General features: G+C 60.0%; 7 protein-coding genes across 7 annotated transcripts; 3 read left to right on the plus strand and 4 right to left on the minus strand.

Annotated features, from left to right (window-relative positions):
* Positions 1–423, minus strand: IUM83_18046 (uncharacterized protein; the record flags this gene model as incomplete). The annotated part of the gene is made up of 1 exon (XM_067943025.1): positions 1–423. The coding sequence occupies one exon, from the start codon at positions 421–423 to the stop codon at positions 1–3; it is 423 nt and encodes a 140-aa protein (XP_067780741.1).
* A 3221-nt stretch (positions 424–3644) lies between these two features.
* Positions 3645–4577, plus strand: IUM83_18047 (HAD-like domain; the record flags this gene model as incomplete). The annotated part of the gene is made up of 1 exon (XM_067943026.1): positions 3645–4577. One exon carries the CDS (start codon positions 3645–3647, stop codon positions 4575–4577), a length of 933 nt encoding a protein of 310 aa, XP_067780727.1.
* Positions 4578–4661: 84 nt separating this feature from the next.
* On the minus strand, positions 4662–7748 carry IUM83_18048 (serine/threonine protein kinase; the record flags this gene model as incomplete). Its single annotated transcript, XM_067943027.1, has 1 exon — positions 4662–7748. The coding sequence occupies one exon, from the start codon at positions 7746–7748 to the stop codon at positions 4662–4664; it is 3087 nt and encodes a 1028-aa protein (XP_067780825.1).
* A 622-nt stretch (positions 7749–8370) lies between these two features.
* On the minus strand, positions 8371–10728 carry IUM83_18049 (putative serine/threonine protein phosphatase 2A 59 kDa regulatory subunit B' gamma; the record flags this gene model as incomplete). The annotated part of the gene is made up of 3 exons (XM_067943028.1): positions 8371–9933; positions 10010–10120; positions 10195–10728. 3 exons carry the CDS (start codon positions 10726–10728, stop codon positions 8371–8373), a joined length of 2208 nt encoding a protein of 735 aa, XP_067780747.1.
* Positions 10729–12939: 2211 nt separating this feature from the next.
* Positions 12940–13962, plus strand: IUM83_18050 (ABC transporter G family member 31; the record flags this gene model as incomplete). The annotated part of the gene is made up of 1 exon (XM_067943029.1): positions 12940–13962. The coding sequence occupies one exon, from the start codon at positions 12940–12942 to the stop codon at positions 13960–13962; it is 1023 nt and encodes a 340-aa protein (XP_067780789.1).
* A 61-nt stretch (positions 13963–14023) lies between these two features.
* IUM83_18051 (Major Facilitator Superfamily (MFS)) lies at positions 14024–15759 on the minus strand (the record flags this gene model as incomplete). Its single annotated transcript, XM_067943030.1, has 3 exons — positions 14024–14095; positions 14206–14278; positions 15491–15759. The coding sequence occupies 3 exons, from the start codon at positions 15757–15759 to the stop codon at positions 14024–14026; spliced, it is 414 nt and encodes a 137-aa protein (XP_067780790.1).
* A 1827-nt stretch (positions 15760–17586) lies between these two features.
* Positions 17587–19191, plus strand: IUM83_18052 (rna methylase; the record flags this gene model as incomplete). The annotated part of the gene is made up of 2 exons (XM_067943031.1): positions 17587–18237; positions 18643–19191. The coding sequence occupies 2 exons, from the start codon at positions 17587–17589 to the stop codon at positions 19189–19191; spliced, it is 1200 nt and encodes a 399-aa protein (XP_067780791.1).
* Positions 19192–20125: the final 934 nt, after the last annotated feature.

The raw sequence follows: 20125 nt of genomic DNA on the forward strand, positions 1-20125 counted from the left end.
TCATGCCAGGAATTGGCGCAGGATCTGCAGCTCGTCCGCGGCCAGGTCGCCCGCAGGCGCCGCCCAGAACGCGATGGGCTCGACGCACAAGGCGCTGCTGCTCTGCTTGTCGTCGGTGCAGTCCAGGTCGAGCGCGCTGGCGATGCTGGCCACCACGTGGCTCTCCCACTTGCTGAGGTCGCCGCTGCTGGCGCGCTCCTCGGCGCGGGCCTTCTTCTTCGGCGAGATCACGCGCTCCTCGAGCGGCGAGCCGGCGGCGCCGACCACCTCGTCCAGCGACGTGGGGGACGCGGCCTCCGCGACTGAGGAGGAGACGTCGCTGAGCTTGCGCTTGCGCGGCGACAGCGCGGGGCGCTTCACTGACAGGGGCGACGCGGGGGCGGCGGCGACGCTACTGCTGCTGCTAGCTGCGGGCGAGGTCATACTGCTTGCTGGTCTCTGATTGAGCTTCTGAGTGGTTGCTGCTGTTGCTGCTGGCAACGGTGCGAATTGGAATGTGAGCTGCACTTTGCGGCCAGTTGCCGTGGTGGTGGTGCGTGTTTGGGTGTCGTCATGCTTGCTGGCGCGGTGGGTGCGGTGGCTCTTCTGGTCGCACGCGTCCAGATCCTGCTGCTGCGCTTCTGCTCTCTTCTTCAAAGCGACGTTGGACAAATCTGGCCTGGTGCTTTCGGGGGAACCAACTCCTCGCAGGCAGAGAAGGGCTCGGTGCGGGGCCGGGCAACGGCTGGCTGGCGTGGACGTGGGCGGGGTGGTGGTGGTGATGGCATGGGCGCCGGCTGTCGCACCAGGAGAGCTCGCTCGCTGAGCTGAAACGGGAGCGGGCGGGCTCAACTCAGACAGGCCTGGTGAAACGTGGCGCGCGGCGGATTGCGCTTATCAGTTTCGGCCGTTCCGGGTGTTTCTATTGTCGGCGCCCGGCTCTCGTCCGCGCGAGCGAGTGGATCCATTCCGAATCGAAGGCGCGCAGCCGGGCCGAAGCCCATCACTCGACGTGCGATCCGCCAGGTGCCACGCTCGCGAAGGGGTGCGCCTCGCGCGTGTGTCATCAAATGGAAGGCCGCCCTATCCCAGCAGATGAGGGGTTAACGCCGCCCGCAGCACATCTGCGAAAAAGGAAGGCCGGCCGTGGTGGCTTGCCTTGGCCGGCCAGCACAGCACAGCACACACCGACCGACCAGAACGTCGACGAATCTGCCCGTATTTTTGGGTGCGTGAGATATAACCCATGCAAAAAGTCGCGATCCCATGCAGGCTGGCCGGCAGGCAGGCAGCACATCGAGCATCGCTCCTGCGAATCTCGGCTGCTGGCTGCCGGCAGCGACGATTTCCTGACTGACTGCTAGGGATCAGGCCAGGCGGACGACGACGGCGACGACAGGCAAAGGCGATCCTGTGGCTGCGCTGCGGCGCATCGCTGCGCGACCGGTGTTCTCACTCACTTCGGCCGCCCATCCCCTTGTCGCTCAGCCCTCAGGGCGTTTCACTCCCGGATACTCGCGACAGCAGGATAGGATCGCGGCCGCCGCACGAAGGACGCCGAAAGCACAACTGTTGCTGCTGCCGACACCATGCAATACGGCAAGCCTGGCACTGCTCGTACAGTAAGTAATACTCGCGCGCAACGGCCCGCCACCTCGCTCGCTTCTTGGCGCGCGCTGCCGCCAGCCGGCCAATTTTTTTAGCACACGATCTTACCCGCCACGCACGGTGCGGTCGCTTCAACCGTCTTGCTGCAACGGCGTAACGATGAGGCGCGCAGACGAGCCCACGCCCGAGACTCGACTAAGCCATGCGTGTCGAGCGACGGGGCGCCCCAGCGCAACCGTTTCTGGGCGGGTCAGCGAGCGAGTGTAGGTTGTATCGCAGCAGGCCAGCAGGATCGAAGGGTAAGTAGCCTGGCAGGCGCACAGCGTTACGGCATTCGCCCGCCGCAAAGCAGCAGCAGCGTTGGCAGGACACCTATCCTTCGAAGGGCCTCTCCATGCCAGGCAGAAGACGTGCAGCAAGGAGCAGGTCGGTGGAAGACTTCCACTGGAAGTTGCCGTTGCGGTAGCGGCTGGATTTGCCTAGGGCAGTCACACCGCAGCTGCGAGAGCTCAGGCACGATGCCGAGATTCGTCTGCGGTGGACAGATGGACAGTCCATCCGGCACGTGGAGGACACAGGCTGTGTCGGGCGCTGATACATGTGTACAGTCATCCTCGTCGACAGACCGCGGCAGCTGGCCCTTGGCGGTGAAAGGCAAGGCCAAGCGATCGCGACGCGGCGGCTGCTGTCCTTACGGAGTTCCCACATGTCGTCAAATGACAGCGAGCCGCTCGAGGGAGGCGCACGCGGGTTGGACGTTCCATTGACTGCAAGCCTTGTCAGCGCGCGCAGCGTGTCGCGGGTTGAGCTTCCCGGTTTGCATGTTAGGGAGCGCTTGCTTGCTGGATAGACGCAGCGAGTCACCGGATACACGCGCGGTTGCCGCATCGCATCGCATACGTGTAATAGCCGAAGGCCGTTGCAACTTGCAAGTGGTCATCATCAAGCGGTGAATAAGACTGGGTTGCAGGTGGATTTTTGCACCTTCATCCCTGGCGACCCCATTGCGCTTCGAGTCGAAGCCTTCGACGCGCTAGGCTTAGGCGGTCTTGTCCAGGCTCTGGGAAGGCGACGGCGGGTTAGTTCAACCACGCCGCGAGTTCGCATTTGGGAAACTGTCGGCGTTCCGGGTTCAACAGCAACCTCGGTCACAGCGCGGAGGATGCCATGGCTACGGCGGTGCGTTAGCTAGCCAGGCGACAGAGTGTAATATACGTACGGTAGCACTGTACTCGTCACACCGACGTCTTCGCTTGCATAAGGCCATACGAGTCGTATTACGATCATGTGCTTGAACGCCGTGGTGAGTACGTGGCCGCCACGCGTCTGACCCCGACCTTGGCCAGCAAGCACGCCTTGGACCAGCTAAATTTGTGTACTGTAGCATGGGCAAGATCGGCGCGAAGAAACACCTGCGGTCGCCATGTCAAGGCCCATAAAGGCTGAAGAGCTAAGGAACTGCATCTGGCCGCTGCCTGGAATGCAGCTCGAGACGGCGGAAACTCACTGCCACGAGCGCTTCTCTGCCATCCTAGATCTCCGAAGAAACGGCAGCGAGAACTTCTCGAGAAGACCTGCGGTCACGACTCGCCACCAACGGCGCTGTCCGGCGGGCGCGGGCGCGAAGCAGCAGAGCACCAGCTGAGCCCGCGTCAAAGCGAATCTTCACATAGAACGGCTCCAAAGCCATTATCCGAAACCACTTGTTTCTTGTATGGCGTTATCCCCATCCCTTGCAATAGTTGAGCACATGTCGCACGCTCGCCGCCGCTGCGTCCGGTTGAAATAGCCCCTCTCGCCGCCTGTGGCAAGTCGAAGCGCGGCACTTGGAGCAGAACGCCAACTTCCACTTGCTGTGGCCCACACCGCCGCGCTCATACTGAAACCAAGACGATCGCGCATCAAAATTAACCGCCCCGATTTGCACCAACTGCCGCGCATGCGAGCCAAGCCAAGGCAAGACGAAGCCACTGATGCTGCTGTGCCGCTCGCCATTCCTGCATCCTCCCCGCTCGAGCCCAGTCGCTCCCCTGCTGCTTCGTACCAGTATCGCCGCCATGAACTCCGCTCTGCGTCGCGCGCGCCCCTCCCTTCTAAGTCTGACCCGCCAGCTGCACGGCTTGGCGTCCGCTGTGCCTCCCGCCGTCGCCGCCTCCGCGCCGGTGCCCGGCCAGCGCCGCAAGAGCACGGCGGCCGAGAGCGCCGCCGCCATCGCGCAGGCCGAGGCCACGCGCGGCCCGCGCTGCAGCCCCGGGCTCGTGGTCTTCGACAAAGACGGCACGCTCATCGACTTCACGCTCATGTGGGGCGGCTGGGTCGAGTCGCAGGCCTGGAAGGTCGAGATGACCACGGGGCTGCCCGTGCGCGAGAAGCTGTTCGCAGCCATGGGCTACGACTGGATCAGCCGCTCCATCAAGTCCAAGGGCGCGCTGTGCTGCACGCCCATGGGCGAGCTCTACAAGCTCGCGGTGCGCGTGCTGGTGGCCGAGGGCATGCGCCAGTCCAAGGCCGACGAGGTCATCCGGCAGTGCTGGAGCATGCCCGACCCCGTGGTCACGAGCCGCCCGCTCGCCAACATCCCGGCGCTCTTCCGCACCATCAAGAAGATGGACATGAAGATCGCCGTGTGCACCACGGACGACCGCCAGCCCACGATCGACACGCTCGAGCACCTGGGCGTCTCCGACATGGTGGACGCGCTGGCCTGCGGCGACGACGGCCTGCCCGCCAAGCCCGCGGGCGAGCAGATCTGGACCATCTGCCAGCAGCTCGGCGTGGAGCCGCGGAACACCATCATGGTAGGGGACACGTCCACGGACATGCTGCTGGGCAAGAACGCCGGCTGCGGGCTGTCCATTGGTGTGCTGGGCGGCGCGTCGTCGATCGACGACTTGGCAGAAGACGCCGACGTGCTCGTGCCCTCCATCGACCGGGTCATCAAGGTACTATTCCAGTACGGCCAGCAGGCCAAGCGCTTTGGTGATGCCTAATGCAGCAAAGCATACCTCTAGACACAGTTTGATCCCCCAATAAATACCAGCTTAGCTGTCTACGGACAGTCTGCGCCTACACTACTACGGCAGCGCCACGAGGACGACAGCCATGTTGTCGAGGCTTCCGCGAACGTATCCCTCTGTGAGCAGCTCAGTGGCGAGATCGTTCAGCGATGCATCGTCAGTATCGTGCTGAGCTCCTGCTAATGCACTCCTAAGCTTACGCTTTTCCACGAGGAAGCGCACCACGTCTTCATTGTTTATGGTTTCCCATACCCCGTCACTGGCGATGACAAGAACCCCACCGGATGAACGCTCGCCTAGTCTCGCGTGGAAGACGGATGGCTCGGCCGTCACGTACTTGCGCAAATGGCGGTCACCCAGGCTGCGCGATACTGCTAGCTGCCCAACCACTCTCCAAAGACCTGAAAAGCTCACAAACCCTCCACTAGACTCAATTCGCGAGCGCTCCGTCGGGTCGTTCGGCCAGTGGTCCATGCTTAGCGGCACTACATCGACTTCAAGTGCTTTCGCACGGGCTTGATATGTGTCCGCAGACATGCCCGGTAGCCACGCTAGTGCGCGCGAATCACCCACATTTGCACTAACAACCCGGTGCTCTCTATGAAAATGAAGCACCACTGTCAACGTGCACCCCGAGAAATATTCGCCGACTGCTGCAGTCCCGTTGGAGAGTGAACCAGCAGCATTCGTCGCTGACTCCAGATTGCCATCGCCTGCCAATCCATCAAGTGACTGCAGGAAGCGTTCGTGCAATTCCAGGAAGGTCTGGCGTAGCGCAAACTTTTCGGCCAGCTCACGCTCAGCGGATACGCCTGCCTCCTTCGTCATGGGAATCGCGGCGAAGTGCCGGTACAACACGCGTGGCAGATTTTCTACCACAAACGTAGCTGCTGCTGAGCCCAAGTGGCCATCCACGACAGCATAAAGGTCAAAGTCGAGAGGTTGGAACGATTTCGAGTCGTCTCGTTCGGTCTGCCATCTTTGATGCAGCTGCTGCTCGGTGAGCACCAGGACAAAATCCTCCATGTACTTCTTCCGGCCTTGAAACAATGCTACGCCCACTGCAGAATGCTGCGGTGGTAATGACCCGTACAAGGGCTGCGACTCGGTCTGTATAGCAGCGGAGATCAGGGGAGCTTCAAATTCACAGAAGCTGGAGTTGACGTCATGTCGACGTGCATGGGCGTGTTGCTCGCAGCTTTGAGCAGTGGAAAATGCTCGGCCGCAACGCGGACAAATAAACCGATCTGGTAGCTCGTACTTGGCGCGAACCACGGAAGCAAAGGTGCTTTCTCGCGTGCGTTGTGTCTCGAGGTAGAGTTCATGAAGCAGCAGGTCTTGGTGCGTGGCAAACCGGCGACCAGACTCCTTGCACACGTATGGTCCACGGAAGTACGCGTGCTGCAAGGCGTCCTCAGCTGAGATACGTTCGGACGGATGCCACTGAAGCAGGCGCCACATCAAGTCTAGCCCCCAGGTGTCCTCGAGTCCGCGCTTGAGCGGATCACGCTCCACCACCGTTTGGTTGAAGCGTCCGAAGTGGCAGCTCTCGCTCACCAACGCGTATTTGTCCCACAACGAGCGTAGCTGTCGCGGTGCTGGCAGGAAGATGCAGAACTCCTGTGTGAGCACGTGCAACAAGTAAGCCTTGGTACGCCATCCGGAGTCTTCATCGTCATGTCTTCCGTGTCTGTGTCGGCGGCGACGCTGCTGAGCATCAAGCACCACGTCCAGCTTTGCTCTTTCGCGAGGCGAGATCAAAAACACTTGCGGGGAGCCCAAGACCATCTCCAAGAAGACGACGCCGACAGACCATAGGTCGTACGCCTCGGGGGCTGTGTAGTCGTACGGCTGGCCGTTGTCACTAAACAACACTTCGGGGGGCTGGTACTCGCGAGTTTCTTCAGCTTGAGATGGCCCGCCGGACGCCGTAGAGCCATCACTTCCACCTCCTGCCGCGTATAGGTTATGTAGTGTGTAGTCATCGACGGCAGAGCCAAAGTCTGCTAGCTTGACGAGAGGCATCGGTGGCACTGTGGAGCTGGTAGATGAAGGTGGAATCGACACCAGGATATTCGACGGCTTGATGTCACGGTGTGTAATTCCACGCGCATGCAGGGCTGCCACTGCCTGGAGCAGTTGACGCATGATCTCTCGCAAGACGTTTTCGCCTCGGGCGTCGGTGCGGAGCTTCTCCCAAAAGTGCGACGGCTGCAGCACCACTCCAGCCCCAGCGTCACCATGTTCATCAGCGCCGTACACAACCTCGAGCTTCTCGTACAAATACTGCCGTAGCGACTTCCCCTCATCGTAGAAGACAAGCCAAAGCTCTGGCGTCGTGCGATGGACCTCCCCAGTCTCCACCGCCTTTGCCGGTCGGAAGAAGTACTCCACGAACCGCGCGACGTGGTGTTCGCCTTGCAGTAGCGCTCCGAAATGCGCCTCGCGCAAACCCATCTGCGCCATGCTCTCGCCTAGCTCGAGGAACAGCCTCTTCAGCACGAAATGCTCTTCTCGCCCACCCGTGCCATGTCGACGCGTAGCTCGCCACACTTCCCCGTGAGACCCGGCGTCGAACTTCTTCTTGAGGCGGTAGTGGGCGTTCACGTAGATCCGCTCGGCCTCCTCCGTCACGTATTGGTACTCGAGCACCGGTCCTTCCGGGCTGCTGCTGTGGTCTCCGAATGCTCCTGCACTGTCTGAGGACTCGGGCGGAGGCAGCGGCGGAACGGGAAAACGCTGCGAGACAGACGCTGCTCCGGGCAGCGGGCACACCGGCGCCGAGCGCGGGTGCTCGGACTCGGACTCGGCGTCGCTCGGCGCGGTGCTCCATGGCACGATCTCCATCCTGACTCGCGTCTGCATGGGCCACTGGGTCTGCTGTGTGTGCTGGTGCTTGCACACGCCCAGCAGACCCGAGCGCTCCACCAGCTCGTAGCCTTCGACGGTCAGGCCGGGCCGCAGCGGGTCGCTCACCGCCACGCAGGCAGTGGCGTCGTCGGCCACGCGGCGAGGAACGCGCGCCACTTGGCTGAACCACGCGCGGTCCGTCAGCAGCTTGCGCGAAGTGACATCGGCCACGGGCACCTCCATGGCCAGCGCCACAGACTGCAGCAGCAACAGCAGCAGCAGCAGCCCTGCCATGCCGGATTCGTACAGAGGTTACGTGGCGAGGGTTGGCGTGCGATAGGCAAATGCAGACAGGAGAGATTGGTCTCCGCACGATCAATATCGGATACCGTGATGGAGGTCGCGACTACTGCGGGGCGAATGAGTAGTGAATGAGTAGTTTTATTGACATGACTGGCGCGGCGAGCGGGCCGGGAGGAGGGGGGCGGGCTAGAAGCTAGCTGGACCGCCCACCCCGCTCCATGCTCACTTGCCAGGCCCCCACCGTTTCCTCCTGACGCTGGCGCAGTCGTGCCAGTCCCTGTTATCTGTCTTTGTAGTTCTCAAATAATAGCCAAAACTTTAAACTCATCCATCCACCCCTGCCCCTGTGTCTTCGTTGCGCCTTCATCCGCCGCTTTCGGTGCCCGCTGTTCGCCGCTGCCTATCTTTCATGTTCCGTCATTACCTGTTTAGCTTTTTTCTCTTCTTGCTTTGTGTGTGTCGTTCTCTGTGTACCGTAGTAGCTGCTGCCGGGTCGGTCGGGAGCGCGCCAAGAGTGTGGCTGGGGTGGCGTGGCATGCGCGCTGCCTGGGTCGCCTAGCTGCCCTGGCGTTCTCTATCGCAACGCAACTTCCATCCATCCGTTTGCTGCACTCTAGGACGCGTCCGGCTTCTCGTCCTCGTCCTCGTCCGACAGCACGACGTCTAATGATTCTACTGCGTTTGAAGCCGACAGCCGGACTGCCATCGACAGGTTCGCCTCGCTCGAGTTGTTGGCCTCATCGTCCGGGTCCGACTCCTCCGTCTTCGCGCTGCTATCCAATACTTTCCCATCCGAGACAAGTCCGGACGGTGCCGATGAGACGTCGTCCGTGTCGTAGCCCATGTTGTAGTACATGGTGTACGTCTCCTGTGCTTTCTGCTGAATCAGCGTATTCCAGTGTCCTGTTATTGCCCGCTGCAAGAACGGCTTGATCACATCGAACATGCCCTGCCCCAACTTTTCGTACTCATTCATGATGCGCAAGCACGACGGGGAACTCCAGCACGAGATAGCACGCTCTGCAACCTGGAACTGGTCACTAATCATGCACTGCCCCAATCTCCGAGCAAGTTTCGGTGATATCGAATCAAAGTCTGTCTCTGCCAAGACGTGCTCGAGCATCTCCTCAAACTCCACAATGAAAATCACCTCCTTGAACGAGTTACCCACCGGCCAGTACTTCAGCAAACCGCGGACGATAGGCGTAAAGAGCGTATGATCCTTGGACACGTACTGAATCATGCAGTACGCGAGCTGCTGGTGATACGAGATGAAGGCAGGCGTGGAGTGCAGCGGGATCAGCGCCTTCTCCAGCAGCACCACGTGCTCCTGTTTGATCGGGCACGCAAAGCCGTTGACGATACTGCCGAGGATTTCCAGCAGCTCCGCCACGCCGTAGTGGTTCGACGTCTCATAAATATACTCGTAGAACGTGTTGGCAATCTCCTTGCGGATGGCCGACCGCCGCTGCGTGAGTTTATAGTACAGTCGATGAAGCACTCCCTTCAGTACCTGCCGCTCCTTAAACGACGGCGTCTTGAACAGATTGACAAGCTGCGCGATAAATCGCAAGGGGAAAAACTCCTTGCGCACGTGCTTCTCTAACTTGTCGATGTGCTCGATCGCCTTCAGCAGCAGGTCGTAGCAGGCCGAGAGCAGTCCCCACAACTGCTCCTCCGTCGTGTATTCCGAATATTTGTCCATCGGGTTCTCTAGCATACTCGTCTCTTCCGGGCTCGGCTCCTCCACAAAGATGTTGCCAGGCGACGTTGACTGCAGCTTTGCGAACGGCCGGAAAATGTAGCACCCCACAACGTGAAGCAGCTCCACGAAAAGTTGCGGGTCATCCAGGATCATCGGGAACGAGTCGCAGTAGCTGTTCAGGTCGCACAGCGTGGTCAATCGCTTCTCGTTCAGGTCGAAGAGTTCCACTGCCGTATACCCTGAATCCTCCTTGCGCGGCATGCAGAACGCCACCTTCTGGCGGAAGTAGAAAGTCCGCTTGTAGGGCACTGCGTCCTCCAGCGCGGGCGTATTGAACAGAGACTCCAGCGGCTCTGTCACCAGCAGCATTTTCCGGTCCGCCGTCGTCGGCATCGCAGCCGACGTCAAGCTGCTCATCCAGACGCTCAGGTCTGCCTCGCTCTTGGCCATCAGGTAGATAGGTCGGTATCCCTGCAGCACGATGCCTGGTCAGACTATTCTACTCACACACACAGGCGACTCCTCTTTCTACTCTGCTAAAACGTACCGGGTGGCAGATTTCGAAGCAGTTCTGCCGCTTAAACCTGGCTGAGTCAATGGGGGTGATCCGCACGCCCTGCAGCGGGATGACGCCGCGCGGGTACGAGTCCTCTCCGGACTGCACAGCCAACAGATCAATGGTCAGCCGCGCCTAAAAAATGCACCAATAACAATGTATCTGTCGGCCCGTACCGTGCCCGACACGTAGTAGAAGAGCGAGTGGCCCTTGAGCACCATGAGGCGCTTCTTCCACGTCTTGAAGTGGTTGGCCTGCTTGATGAGCACGCCCGACTTGGAGATGGGCGCCTGGAAGTCGTCCAGGTAGCTCTGCACGCCGTCGGCGGCGTTGGCGGCCGCGCCGTTGCCCAGCTGCTGCTGGTTGGAGAAGGGCACAATGAGGCTAGGCCTCTTGGACAGCAGGCTCTGGTGCGGGTCGCCCGCCCCGGCCGAGCGCGGGTCGTCGCGCGAGAAGGGCATGTGGCCGTTGAAGCTGTGGTGCTTGACGAAGTTCTGCAGGCCGCCGCCGCCGTTGGCGCTGTGGCCGCTGCTGGTGGTGGCGCCGTCGCTGGGGCTGCTCTGGTTGTAGCCGCTGCTCGTGCCGCTGCTCGTGCTGTCGCTGCGCTTGTCCTTCTCGTGCTGCCGCGACGAGCTGCCGATGGACGAGTACATCTTGCGGAAGAAGCCGCTCTTCTCGCCCTTGGCGCCCTTGTCGCCGCGCTGCGCCATGGCTGTCCGAGTGCGGGCGGAGGCGAGGGGAGCTCTGGCCGGAGTGACGGGGGTCTGACTCCCTTCCTACGCGCTCTCTCTCTCTCTCTCTCTCTCTCTCCTCGGCAGAGCGCGGCGTCGTATACCGCAGTGGGGGGTTAAAGCCCGGCAAGCACTGTGTGTATTGCTGAAATGTCTAAAGTTGAGATTGCGTGTCTATTTTTTTAGAAAACAGGCCACTGACTCCCTCCGGACCGTTACAGCCTCGCATATGGCGGGCTGTATGCGCGCGCTGCGAGCAGGACTTTACCGAGATAAGCTCGGATACACAGCTGAGAATGACTTATTACCCGCGAGGTTCCCCGCGGCGTGGGGCGGCGCAGCAGAAACGGGCCGTGGTGTGCAGCACACCACACGGCCAGCGTTACGGGTGCGATGCAAGAGACCAGCAAGCGTCGCTCGTCGCTGCTTGCAGGAACCCCGTGTCGTGCCGTCGACCTGCACAGCAGCGGCATCAGCTCTTGTCTGCGCTGTGCATTCTGTGCCAGTGCCACCGCCACGCGGGCCGCGAAATACCCGCTGCCTGAAGTCCATCTCTGCAATGGAGCAGCGTCAGACTAGGATGTAGTAGTCGAGTCAACCTTTTGCGGGCCGCTCCGCCGAAAGCAGGTGGGGGCGCTCGATGCCCTTTTGGAGCGCTCTGCACTGCAGTGACAGGTGGCCTTGCCGACATAGCAGAAGGCGTCGGAGAGCGTTAGTGCCTGAGGCGGACCATGCAAGGTTTGCGGCAAGTTGCCTTTTCACCGGTATACCGGTCTCACGTTGAAGCTGACCGCCCGCCAAAGCCACCTGGCGGTGACCACAGCAAACCTTCGCACAAGTAAACTAAAGCCATTGACAAGGGAGAGCTGGATGCTCTGATCGGAGACCACGTTACTGGCGAACTTGCTGGAGAAACTCATCGAGACGGCAATGACAGTTTGTCTCGCTTTCGTTAGTCGAGCGGGTATTTTTTTACGTCCACATTTGCCATCGTTGGCCAGTGTGCCAATTGTCTTCGAGTGGCAGAAAAGCACGCTGCCGCCTTGGCGTGTATTATAGTTGTTACTTGTTCCTTACAGCGCTGGGTGTGTTGGAGTGAGCATGGTTTTTGGTCATGCGGCACGCCACAGCAAGCGCTTGTGCGTCGGAGAACTCGAAAGTAGACGTCGCACCACCACAACAGCAAGCGCCAGAACCCAACGTGACGCATTTCAGTCACGACCAGCGCGGGCTCTTGCGAAACCAAAGCGCGATACGATTGTTTTTGCTCCTGTTCGTAGCAGATCACCTTCACTCAGGCCGCGCGCGCGTGCCTCGCTTGAAATAGCAATGCGACCGGCGGGAGCATTACTGCTACCATGTTCATCGTACACGGCGGCATCCCAGAGCTCCGTCCCAAAAGAACACTCGAGCACAGCACCACAACGCTTTTAGCTGGGAGCGGCTGGCTATTTTGGTGCGGTAGCCATTATTCCCATCGTTGCGTACTGTGCTGCCCGTTTCTGAGGATAATAACCACTGGGTGCGATAAGATCAACTACTGCACTGGTGCCGTTGCCGTTGCCGCAATTCCCCCACGAACCACCACGCCACCGCAAACAAGCGCACCGCATGCAGGCAGGCTGATTCGGGCCAGGCAGCACCGAGAAACCCAGCTGAAAGGCGCGGGCGGTGGTCGGCATGACTTTGCCGTGTCCTGCTCGTCAAAGGCAACTTTTTACAGCTGCAGCTCGTGGTTCGGAGTCGGAAACGGTCCGCATGCTCATACTTTTTCAGGAGGCGAAACGTCGCGGGTGCAGCGCCACGCGGCCGACGAACTTTATGCCGCGTGACCAACCAGCGTCGCCCAGGAACGCTGTATATGTATCTAGCACCACCTCTGAGTTCGAAGGCAACGTGGCGAGTCTCGTCCTGCTCGAGCTAGAGCACTAGTTCGATGCCAATGCTCGAGGCGCTCGATGCTGCTCGTTAGACAAGAACAGCGACAGTGAGTCATCCCCACGGGGCGAGCTCGCGGCGCACAGTAACGCAATTTATTCATGGAAAGATACGTTTCGGCGTTTCGGCCGTCAAGCCGGCCTCGAAATAGCTCGGCCAACGGACGCTCTGCTCCGTCGCATTCGCGATTCCGCGCGGCAGTACTTGCGTCCGTTGTCTCCGCTCATTTACAGACTTCCCCGCCGGCCGACCATGGCGTCCATCGCGCGAACAGAGCTGCACGCCATCGCAACGGCCAGTCCACCTCGCCCCGAAGACACGGCGGTGCTCATCCGCGGCGGCCGGGGCCGCGGTCGCCGCATGCGCGTCATCTCCAAGACCAAGCTGCCGCGCATGAACAACAGCGAGCGCGGCAAGTTCTACCGCCAAAAGTACCGCGAGTACGAGGAGCAACTCGAGCGAGACGTGCAGCGGCTGCAGAGTGAGGTGCACGAACTGCAGCACCTGCTCGAGCTGCGTCAGCTCCTGCCGCAGCAGTATCCGCGCGTGGGGCTGGACGAGGTGCGGGCGGCCACACAGGTCGTGTACGAAGGCTTGGTGCGGCTTCACGAGCGCTGGGCGTCGATCGACCGCGGCTCGGAATCACCCGCTGCCGCCTTGGTTCAGGCAAGCTCGGACGAGATTCGATCTGCGGAGCGAGTGCACGCCCAAAAGTACTTGCCGCTCTGTCCGTCGCAGTCCGAGTACTTCATCACGCGGCATCAGAACGTCTCGACGCCGATGCTGTTCAAGCTCGAATCGGTCGAGATCCAGGGCCCCAGCGACAGCAGAATCGTCGTCGCCCACGGCCGACTGTACGCCCAGTACCGACCAGCAGACGTCGATGTGCTCTTCCCTGTCATCCGCCACAACAAGCACCTCGCCGCACGACTACTGGCGAGGGAAGTCGCGTACGGCTGCACATACCGCTTCCACACCTCAGCGCCGTTTGACGCGGGGGACTTGGTCTTTGTAAGTGTCGAGCTGGACGCTGTCGGAGGTCTGCTGGCTATGATCCCCAATGTCCACTGCGTCGAAGCGCTTCTGGACCTGATGACCCACTCGGAACACTCGAGTGGGCTGGTCGCTGGCAACTCCATCGAATCCAGAACAAGTAGTGTTAGCCATGTCTGCTACGATCGCTCCCCATCACCTACAGGCCGCGCTCGTCCGTCCCAGCAAAACTTCACCTCATCACCGCCTCGGCCCATGCAGCTGGCCTTCATATTGAGCTAGACGTATTCAATAGACTTTTTGAAACCAACCACCTCCACGTGTCACGTCACGACTGAGTCAGCTACTTCGATCCGGAGTGATGTCCTGCACGACTTGAGCCAAGACTAGAAAACGGCACTGCGATGCGGTCAGCCTGGGGAACCAAAGGGCACACATCGTTAATGTATTTACACGGAAACTTACAAGGGGCAGCGAACAACGACGCCACCGCCCGCATAGATAATAATGACAACTAAATCATACCGGAGTGCGATAGCTTTGCATGGACTGGAACGGCGTCTCCTGCACTTCCTTCGGTGAGTTCTTGTGACGCGCACTGCCGTCGAACAACGACTCGATGTCCTCCAGCAATATGCCGGTTGTCTCCGGGCACATGTAGTATACGAACACACCGCTAATAACACACGTGCCGGAGAACAAAAAGAACACACCGTTGATGTTCAGAGACGGAAAGAGCTTGACGACCCACGTCATGACCACGCCCATGAGCCAATTGGCCATCGTGGAGAGCGACACTGCGATGGATCGCACATTGAGTGGAAATATCTCGGCGGGGTAGATCCAGCACACAGGGCCCCACGAGATGGCGAAGTTGAAGACGAAAAACGAGGTGGCCACGATAATGGCGTAGCCTGACGACTTTGAGCAGCCTGCACTCTCGGTGTTACCGTCACAACCAAGAGTGAACAAAATGGCAGACACCAGGTGGCCGACCACCATGCCGACGGCGCCAATCAGCAGCAACTGCCGGCGGCCATACGTGTCCACCCACCGCATGGCGGGAATGGTGCTCACGAAGTTCACGATCGAAAGGATGAGCACTGACAAAATACCGTCTCCAACCACATCCTTGAAAATCAGACCGCCGTACGTGAAGACGGGGTTGATTCCTGTGGCCTGCTGCAGCACCTGCAGCAGCATGGCAATGATCACGCGCTTGAGAACTGACGGCTCCATGAGTTCCTTGTAGCCTCCGGGCTGTCCTTCCCTTGCGATCTGCGCGCCGATGGCTCGGAGCTCTCGTCCAATTTTCCGGGTCTGTCGCAGCTGCTTCAGCACAGCGGATGCCGCGTCCTTGCCCTTGTGCAGGTACGTCCATCGAGGGCTCTCCGGCACGAAGAAGATGCCGAGCATGACGACGATGGGGGCCGCCATGGCAACGCCGTTGGTGATTCTCCAGCCTCGCGCGTGGTTCTCGATGATCTGGTTCACGATATTCGCAGAGAGCAGCCCCGTGACGACGGTCATTTGCATGAAGCCCGAGAGGAAGCCGCGCAGCTCCTTGGGGGCCATCTCGGCGCCGAACAGCGGGAGCGAGAACGACGAGTTGCCGACGCCCATGCCCTGGATGAACCGCGCGATGAGCAGCGAGCCGTGCGCCTGACTGGGGCAGAAGGCGAGCCACGACGTGCCCAGGCAGAAGAGCGAGCCGGCCTGGAAGATGGTGAGGCGGCGGCCGAACTTGTCGGCGATCCAGCCGCCGATGATGGCGCCCACCATGCAGCCGATGTTGTATGTCATGTTGTACCAGAGCGTGTAGTCCACCCAGCGCTGCGGCAGCTCGTTGGTGGCGCGCGTGCAGTCCGTCATAGTCTGGCCGTGCCAGCCCACGCAGAAGTCGTTGAGGAACGACTCCATGACCAGCACGCCGCCCGTCACGCCCTGGTCATAGCCGAAGAAGATGCCGCCCAGCGACGCAAAGATGCACACGATGATGGCGTACGTGCGGTTTCCCTCGGTGGGCGTCATGTCCTGGCGCCCCTGGTCGTCGTAGAAGTTCATCGCCACGCCCACCATCTCGACCTGCTACTGTGTGTCCCTGTCGGTCCGGCGGCGTCTGTCTGTGTGTCTGTCTGTGTCTGATATGCGCCCTGCGCGTCTGATTCCGGTGTATTTACGGTCTGACCGGCTGAAACGTATGCGCGCTATGGCCTCGAGTACTCGCCGCGAACTCTGTCAATCCAAGCCGACGACGCTGCTCGTCGAACGCTGTGGGCAGCATGCGGTGGAAGTGAGAGTGAGTGAACGGCGCCGCGGCGGCCAAAAACACGGGACCACTTCCGGCGACAACGCGTGCACTGCAGCACTTTATGTATCCAGTGTGGGCTGCAGCCCGGTGACACTGGTAACACAGCCTCTAATAATAAATACGTATGCGAGAATGCATGCATAAGGCTGAGACAGCGGCTGGCGCGAGGTCTTTTCGCGCAAGTTCAAGTCTCAGTTTAGCGTCGTGACGCGCTTGCGACACAGCGGTGCGTCGGCGGTTTGCACCGCATGTTCGTGTCTTGTGTGTCAATAAGATCAGGGACTGGGCAAGTGCAACCCTAAAAGGCGTGTGATGGGCCGATTTAATTATGCTGAGTCAGTATGTTTGCTGTTTTCGCTTTAGGAAATGACCCTCTGTGCACTGAGTTAGAGGATCGCAAAATGGTGACGTTGATTACTTGGCAGACATCCAAGCAGCACCAAGGAGCATCATGAAGCTCGCGCTGCCATTTCGCCAGTGCGGGCCTCAGCGGTGCTGCGGAGCTGAGGGCTGCGGCACCACGGCAAGAGCGGCAGCACGGCGCGGGCGCCGATCAGCAGATCTACGTCCTGCAGCTGTCGACCTGACAGCGCGGAGTCGGCACCGCATGACGCGGCAAGCCCCGGATCGACAGCCGGTGCCATGGCCACGTGGGGCGGTGCTGCGCGAGCCTCAACGACAGACGGCGAACGACCACGCTTGGTCATGTGGCGCGGCGTTGCCAACATCTCATTAAATTTTGGGGTACAGTGACGCAGGTTCAATTGCCGCCTGCACCTCGACTTCAAGTCGACGACTTGTAGACGCACCACCACCACCACCACCTTCAAGACCAATAGGAAAACACGCATTGGCGTGACGCCATGGACTGTGAGCATCGGTTGGCGGCCCTGAGCAAGATGTCTGATAACACCCCAGTAGCGAGTGCAATTCCGGTGTTCGAGATCTTTTTGACTGCAACACCGACAAGCGCGACGATCTCACGACGATATCGTCGCTCGTACCATTCACTCAGAGACGTCAGCTCCTGTTTGCTACACCAACAATGTTAACCTAGTTAAGTCGATGCTATAGGTGTCTACTGCAACCAGTAGGGATGGCTCTCGTGTAGGAGGGGTACCTTGCTTTCGACCAAGCTACCGGTAGTCGATTTCAACACTTGCTCATATTTCACCAAGCTTCAAGATTCGCATGTACGCAGCAAGACCGATCGGAGTCTCGTTCTGTCCTAACTGTGGCGGTGAGCGCTTCTGCACGCGCTGCGGCGATCATAATCTACAAGTTCAATCACGGTGTCCACAAGCACTGCACGTCTCGAAGACACCCCCACTGCCAAGTCGTCCAACCTTGCGCCGGACAAGATAGTTGCGCTGCCACTGAATCGTGGTGTGGCCAAACACTGGGAAGCGACCTGTGCTGCATGATCTTCAACTCAGGGCACCTGAGACCGTCCAGGATTGGTCGAAATAGACGCATACAAACGCCAAGTCAGACCTCGGACTCTTATCCGAGCAGCTCCGCCGTTTCGAATCCTCAGGTGGTTGATGGAAGTGCCGGAGCCCGACGAGCCTCCTCCGCGCGCGTCGTCTCGGCCCATGGCGGCGGCAGCGCGCGTGGCCACGCCGCACCTGGGATTCATCGGCCGCCAGCGCAGCAGCAGCCTGGACAACGAGCGCTCGTGGCGCCCGGCCAGCGGCTTTGCGAGCAAGCACCAGGCCGAGCTGGAGGCCAAGCGCCTGCAGCGCGAGCGCCAGCTGCAGCGCGCCCGTCAGATGCAGCAGATGCAGGAGGAGAAGAAGCGGCGCGAGGCCGAGCTGGCCAAGGGCCCCAAGCCCAACGACCACGTGATCGTGGAGGAGGGCGAGTGGAAGACCGTGGTGTCGCACGGCCGGCGCGCGCGCAACGACCGCCGGACGACGCCCGCGACCGCCGGCATCTTTCTGCCGCTGCCTCCGGGGCCCCCCGTGCTCAGACCCGCCCAGTCGCTCGACGCGCTGTCGGTGTCTGCTGCCGTGAGCGCAGGGCGGTCCTTGAGCCAGGACGAGATGGAGACCGCCGACTTGGCGAGAAGGAAACGGAGGCAGCAGATGAAGCGGCGGCAGAAAACGCCGTCGCAGAGAGAGGAAACGAAACTGCAGAGCGTGGGCGGCGTGCCGCACCCGTCGCTACTAGGAGAAGTGATGTTCGCGCGCCGCAGCAGCTTACAGAGGCTCGCGGACAAGCTGCACGTGGACGACGCGGCTGCAGTACACAGCACCAGGCAGGCGAACGGAAACGCGCAACGCCGCAGCCCTACGGGCGTAGTGAACTCGCCTGACGGCGCAGCCCGGAAAGCCAAGAGCCCTTCGTCGGCGGCTGGGCATCATCAGAGAGGGCACTACCACAATGACAGCGCGGAGTTGAGCCCGCGCGGACACGCGCAACACCCAGGAGGAAACAGAGCGAACCGTCGGTCGTCGTCGAGGTTAGACTCGCCCCGGTCGCCGCGCTCAGGGTCAGACTCGCACGGGTCCCCGCGTCCGAGGAAGTGCGGCGACAAACGCGACTTTTTCTTCCGGAACCTGGACTACGACCTCCGGAGCCAGCTTCAAGTGGACGAGGTCGCGGAGTTCAGCGTCACCGACTTCGAAATGGCAACGAAGATCTCTCAGGCAGTGTTGGATCTGTTCGCGCCGCCGAAGGACGACACTACTTCAGAGAGCGGTAACGAGGACCACGAAGATGCGAGCACGGCCACCGAAGAGCGCAAAAAGTATCCGCTCGTGGTAACAGACGGCACCGCGTGTGTTGGAGGCAACGTGTTGTCCTTTTGCGACTTCTTCACACACGTGAACGCCATTGAAAATGATTCCACGCGCGTCCAGATGCTGCGGCACAATTTGCAGGTGCTACGGAAGACGAATGCTAGGTGCATCTACGCGAATTACCTCGACGTCATGCTCGAGTTGCAACAGGACGTGGTGTTTCTGGATCCACCATGGGGTGGCCCCGAATACAAGGACCTTGAGAAGGTGGACCTGTTTCTCGGAGGTCTCCCACTGCACGAGATCTGCGCGCGTCTGCAGGGGAGCACCAAGTGCATCGTGCTGAAGGTGCCGAGCAACTTTGACGGCGACAAGTTCTCGAAGCTCGTACCAGGCAAGGTCGTGATCCGGCGGGACCTCAAGAAGATGCATCTCGTGCTGCTCGACTTCCGGTAGGGTTTCGATGCTAGCAAGATGCACACACACAATGTAATTAGCTATGGGTTAGTACTCCCAACAGCAGCATACGCAAGTCCCAGTCGCCCTTGTTTGATCTCCTTCACATCGCTCTGCATCGCTGATGCATTACCGAGAAAGCTGCCAAGCAGCTTTGTTCACGCCTTCCGATTTCTCTACAATTGGTCGGCCAGGACAAACCTTCTCGAAACACTAGTGGTGCCCTTCACGAACAAAGTGAACCATTTCCAAGTGCTATTGAAAGCGAACTCAGCGACAGTGTACATGTAGTAGCGCTCGCTGTTTCTAATCTGCAGTACCAGTGCTAAACTAAGTATTTGGGTTTGTTCGGGACTCGGATGGCGTGTAACCTCGGCCGAGGTTCCACCACCGCCTTGACTCGATCTTTATGCCATCTTTCGGAAGTTTTGAGGTCGACATCTCAGTCCAGCCAACGCCTGCTGCGTTCGCTGGTTTGAGAGATCCCAGTCTTCCCGCTACGAAAAAAACTGGAAGACGTGCAACGTGTTTGCAGAGTGATTCGGAGGCTGCACTGAAGTGCAGTCTGACCAAAAGACCCTGATCTTGTGCCTGTGCGAGAGCTCTGCAGTACAACGCTAGATTTGGCCTACTTTGTGGCGCACGACATTGATCAGTAAATCTGTCGACAGGAAGGCATAAGCTAGCGAAGCCGTGGATGTGTTTGCGAAGACCGTCGGGGTTTCGGAAACTGGTGCAAACATATTATAAGACCCGTGGCGCGATGGGCTTGGGGCGGACGTCGAGTCCAGACGCTTTTCGCAGTTTGGAGTGACAATGCGGTGAGTTCCGAACTGCAGATTGCAGTCGACAAAATGGTTGGACGGCCGTTTTACTTCAAGCTTGGAATTGACCCTCAGACGAGCGATGCACAGCTAGCTACAGCCAAAGTTGC

The sequence above is a fragment of the Phytophthora cinnamomi genome (assembly GCF_018691715.1).
Source record: "Phytophthora cinnamomi strain GKB4 chromosome Unknown Contig125, whole genome shotgun sequence".
In the NCBI taxonomy this organism is placed as follows: domain Eukaryota; phylum Oomycota; class Peronosporomycetes; order Peronosporales; family Peronosporaceae; genus Phytophthora; species Phytophthora cinnamomi.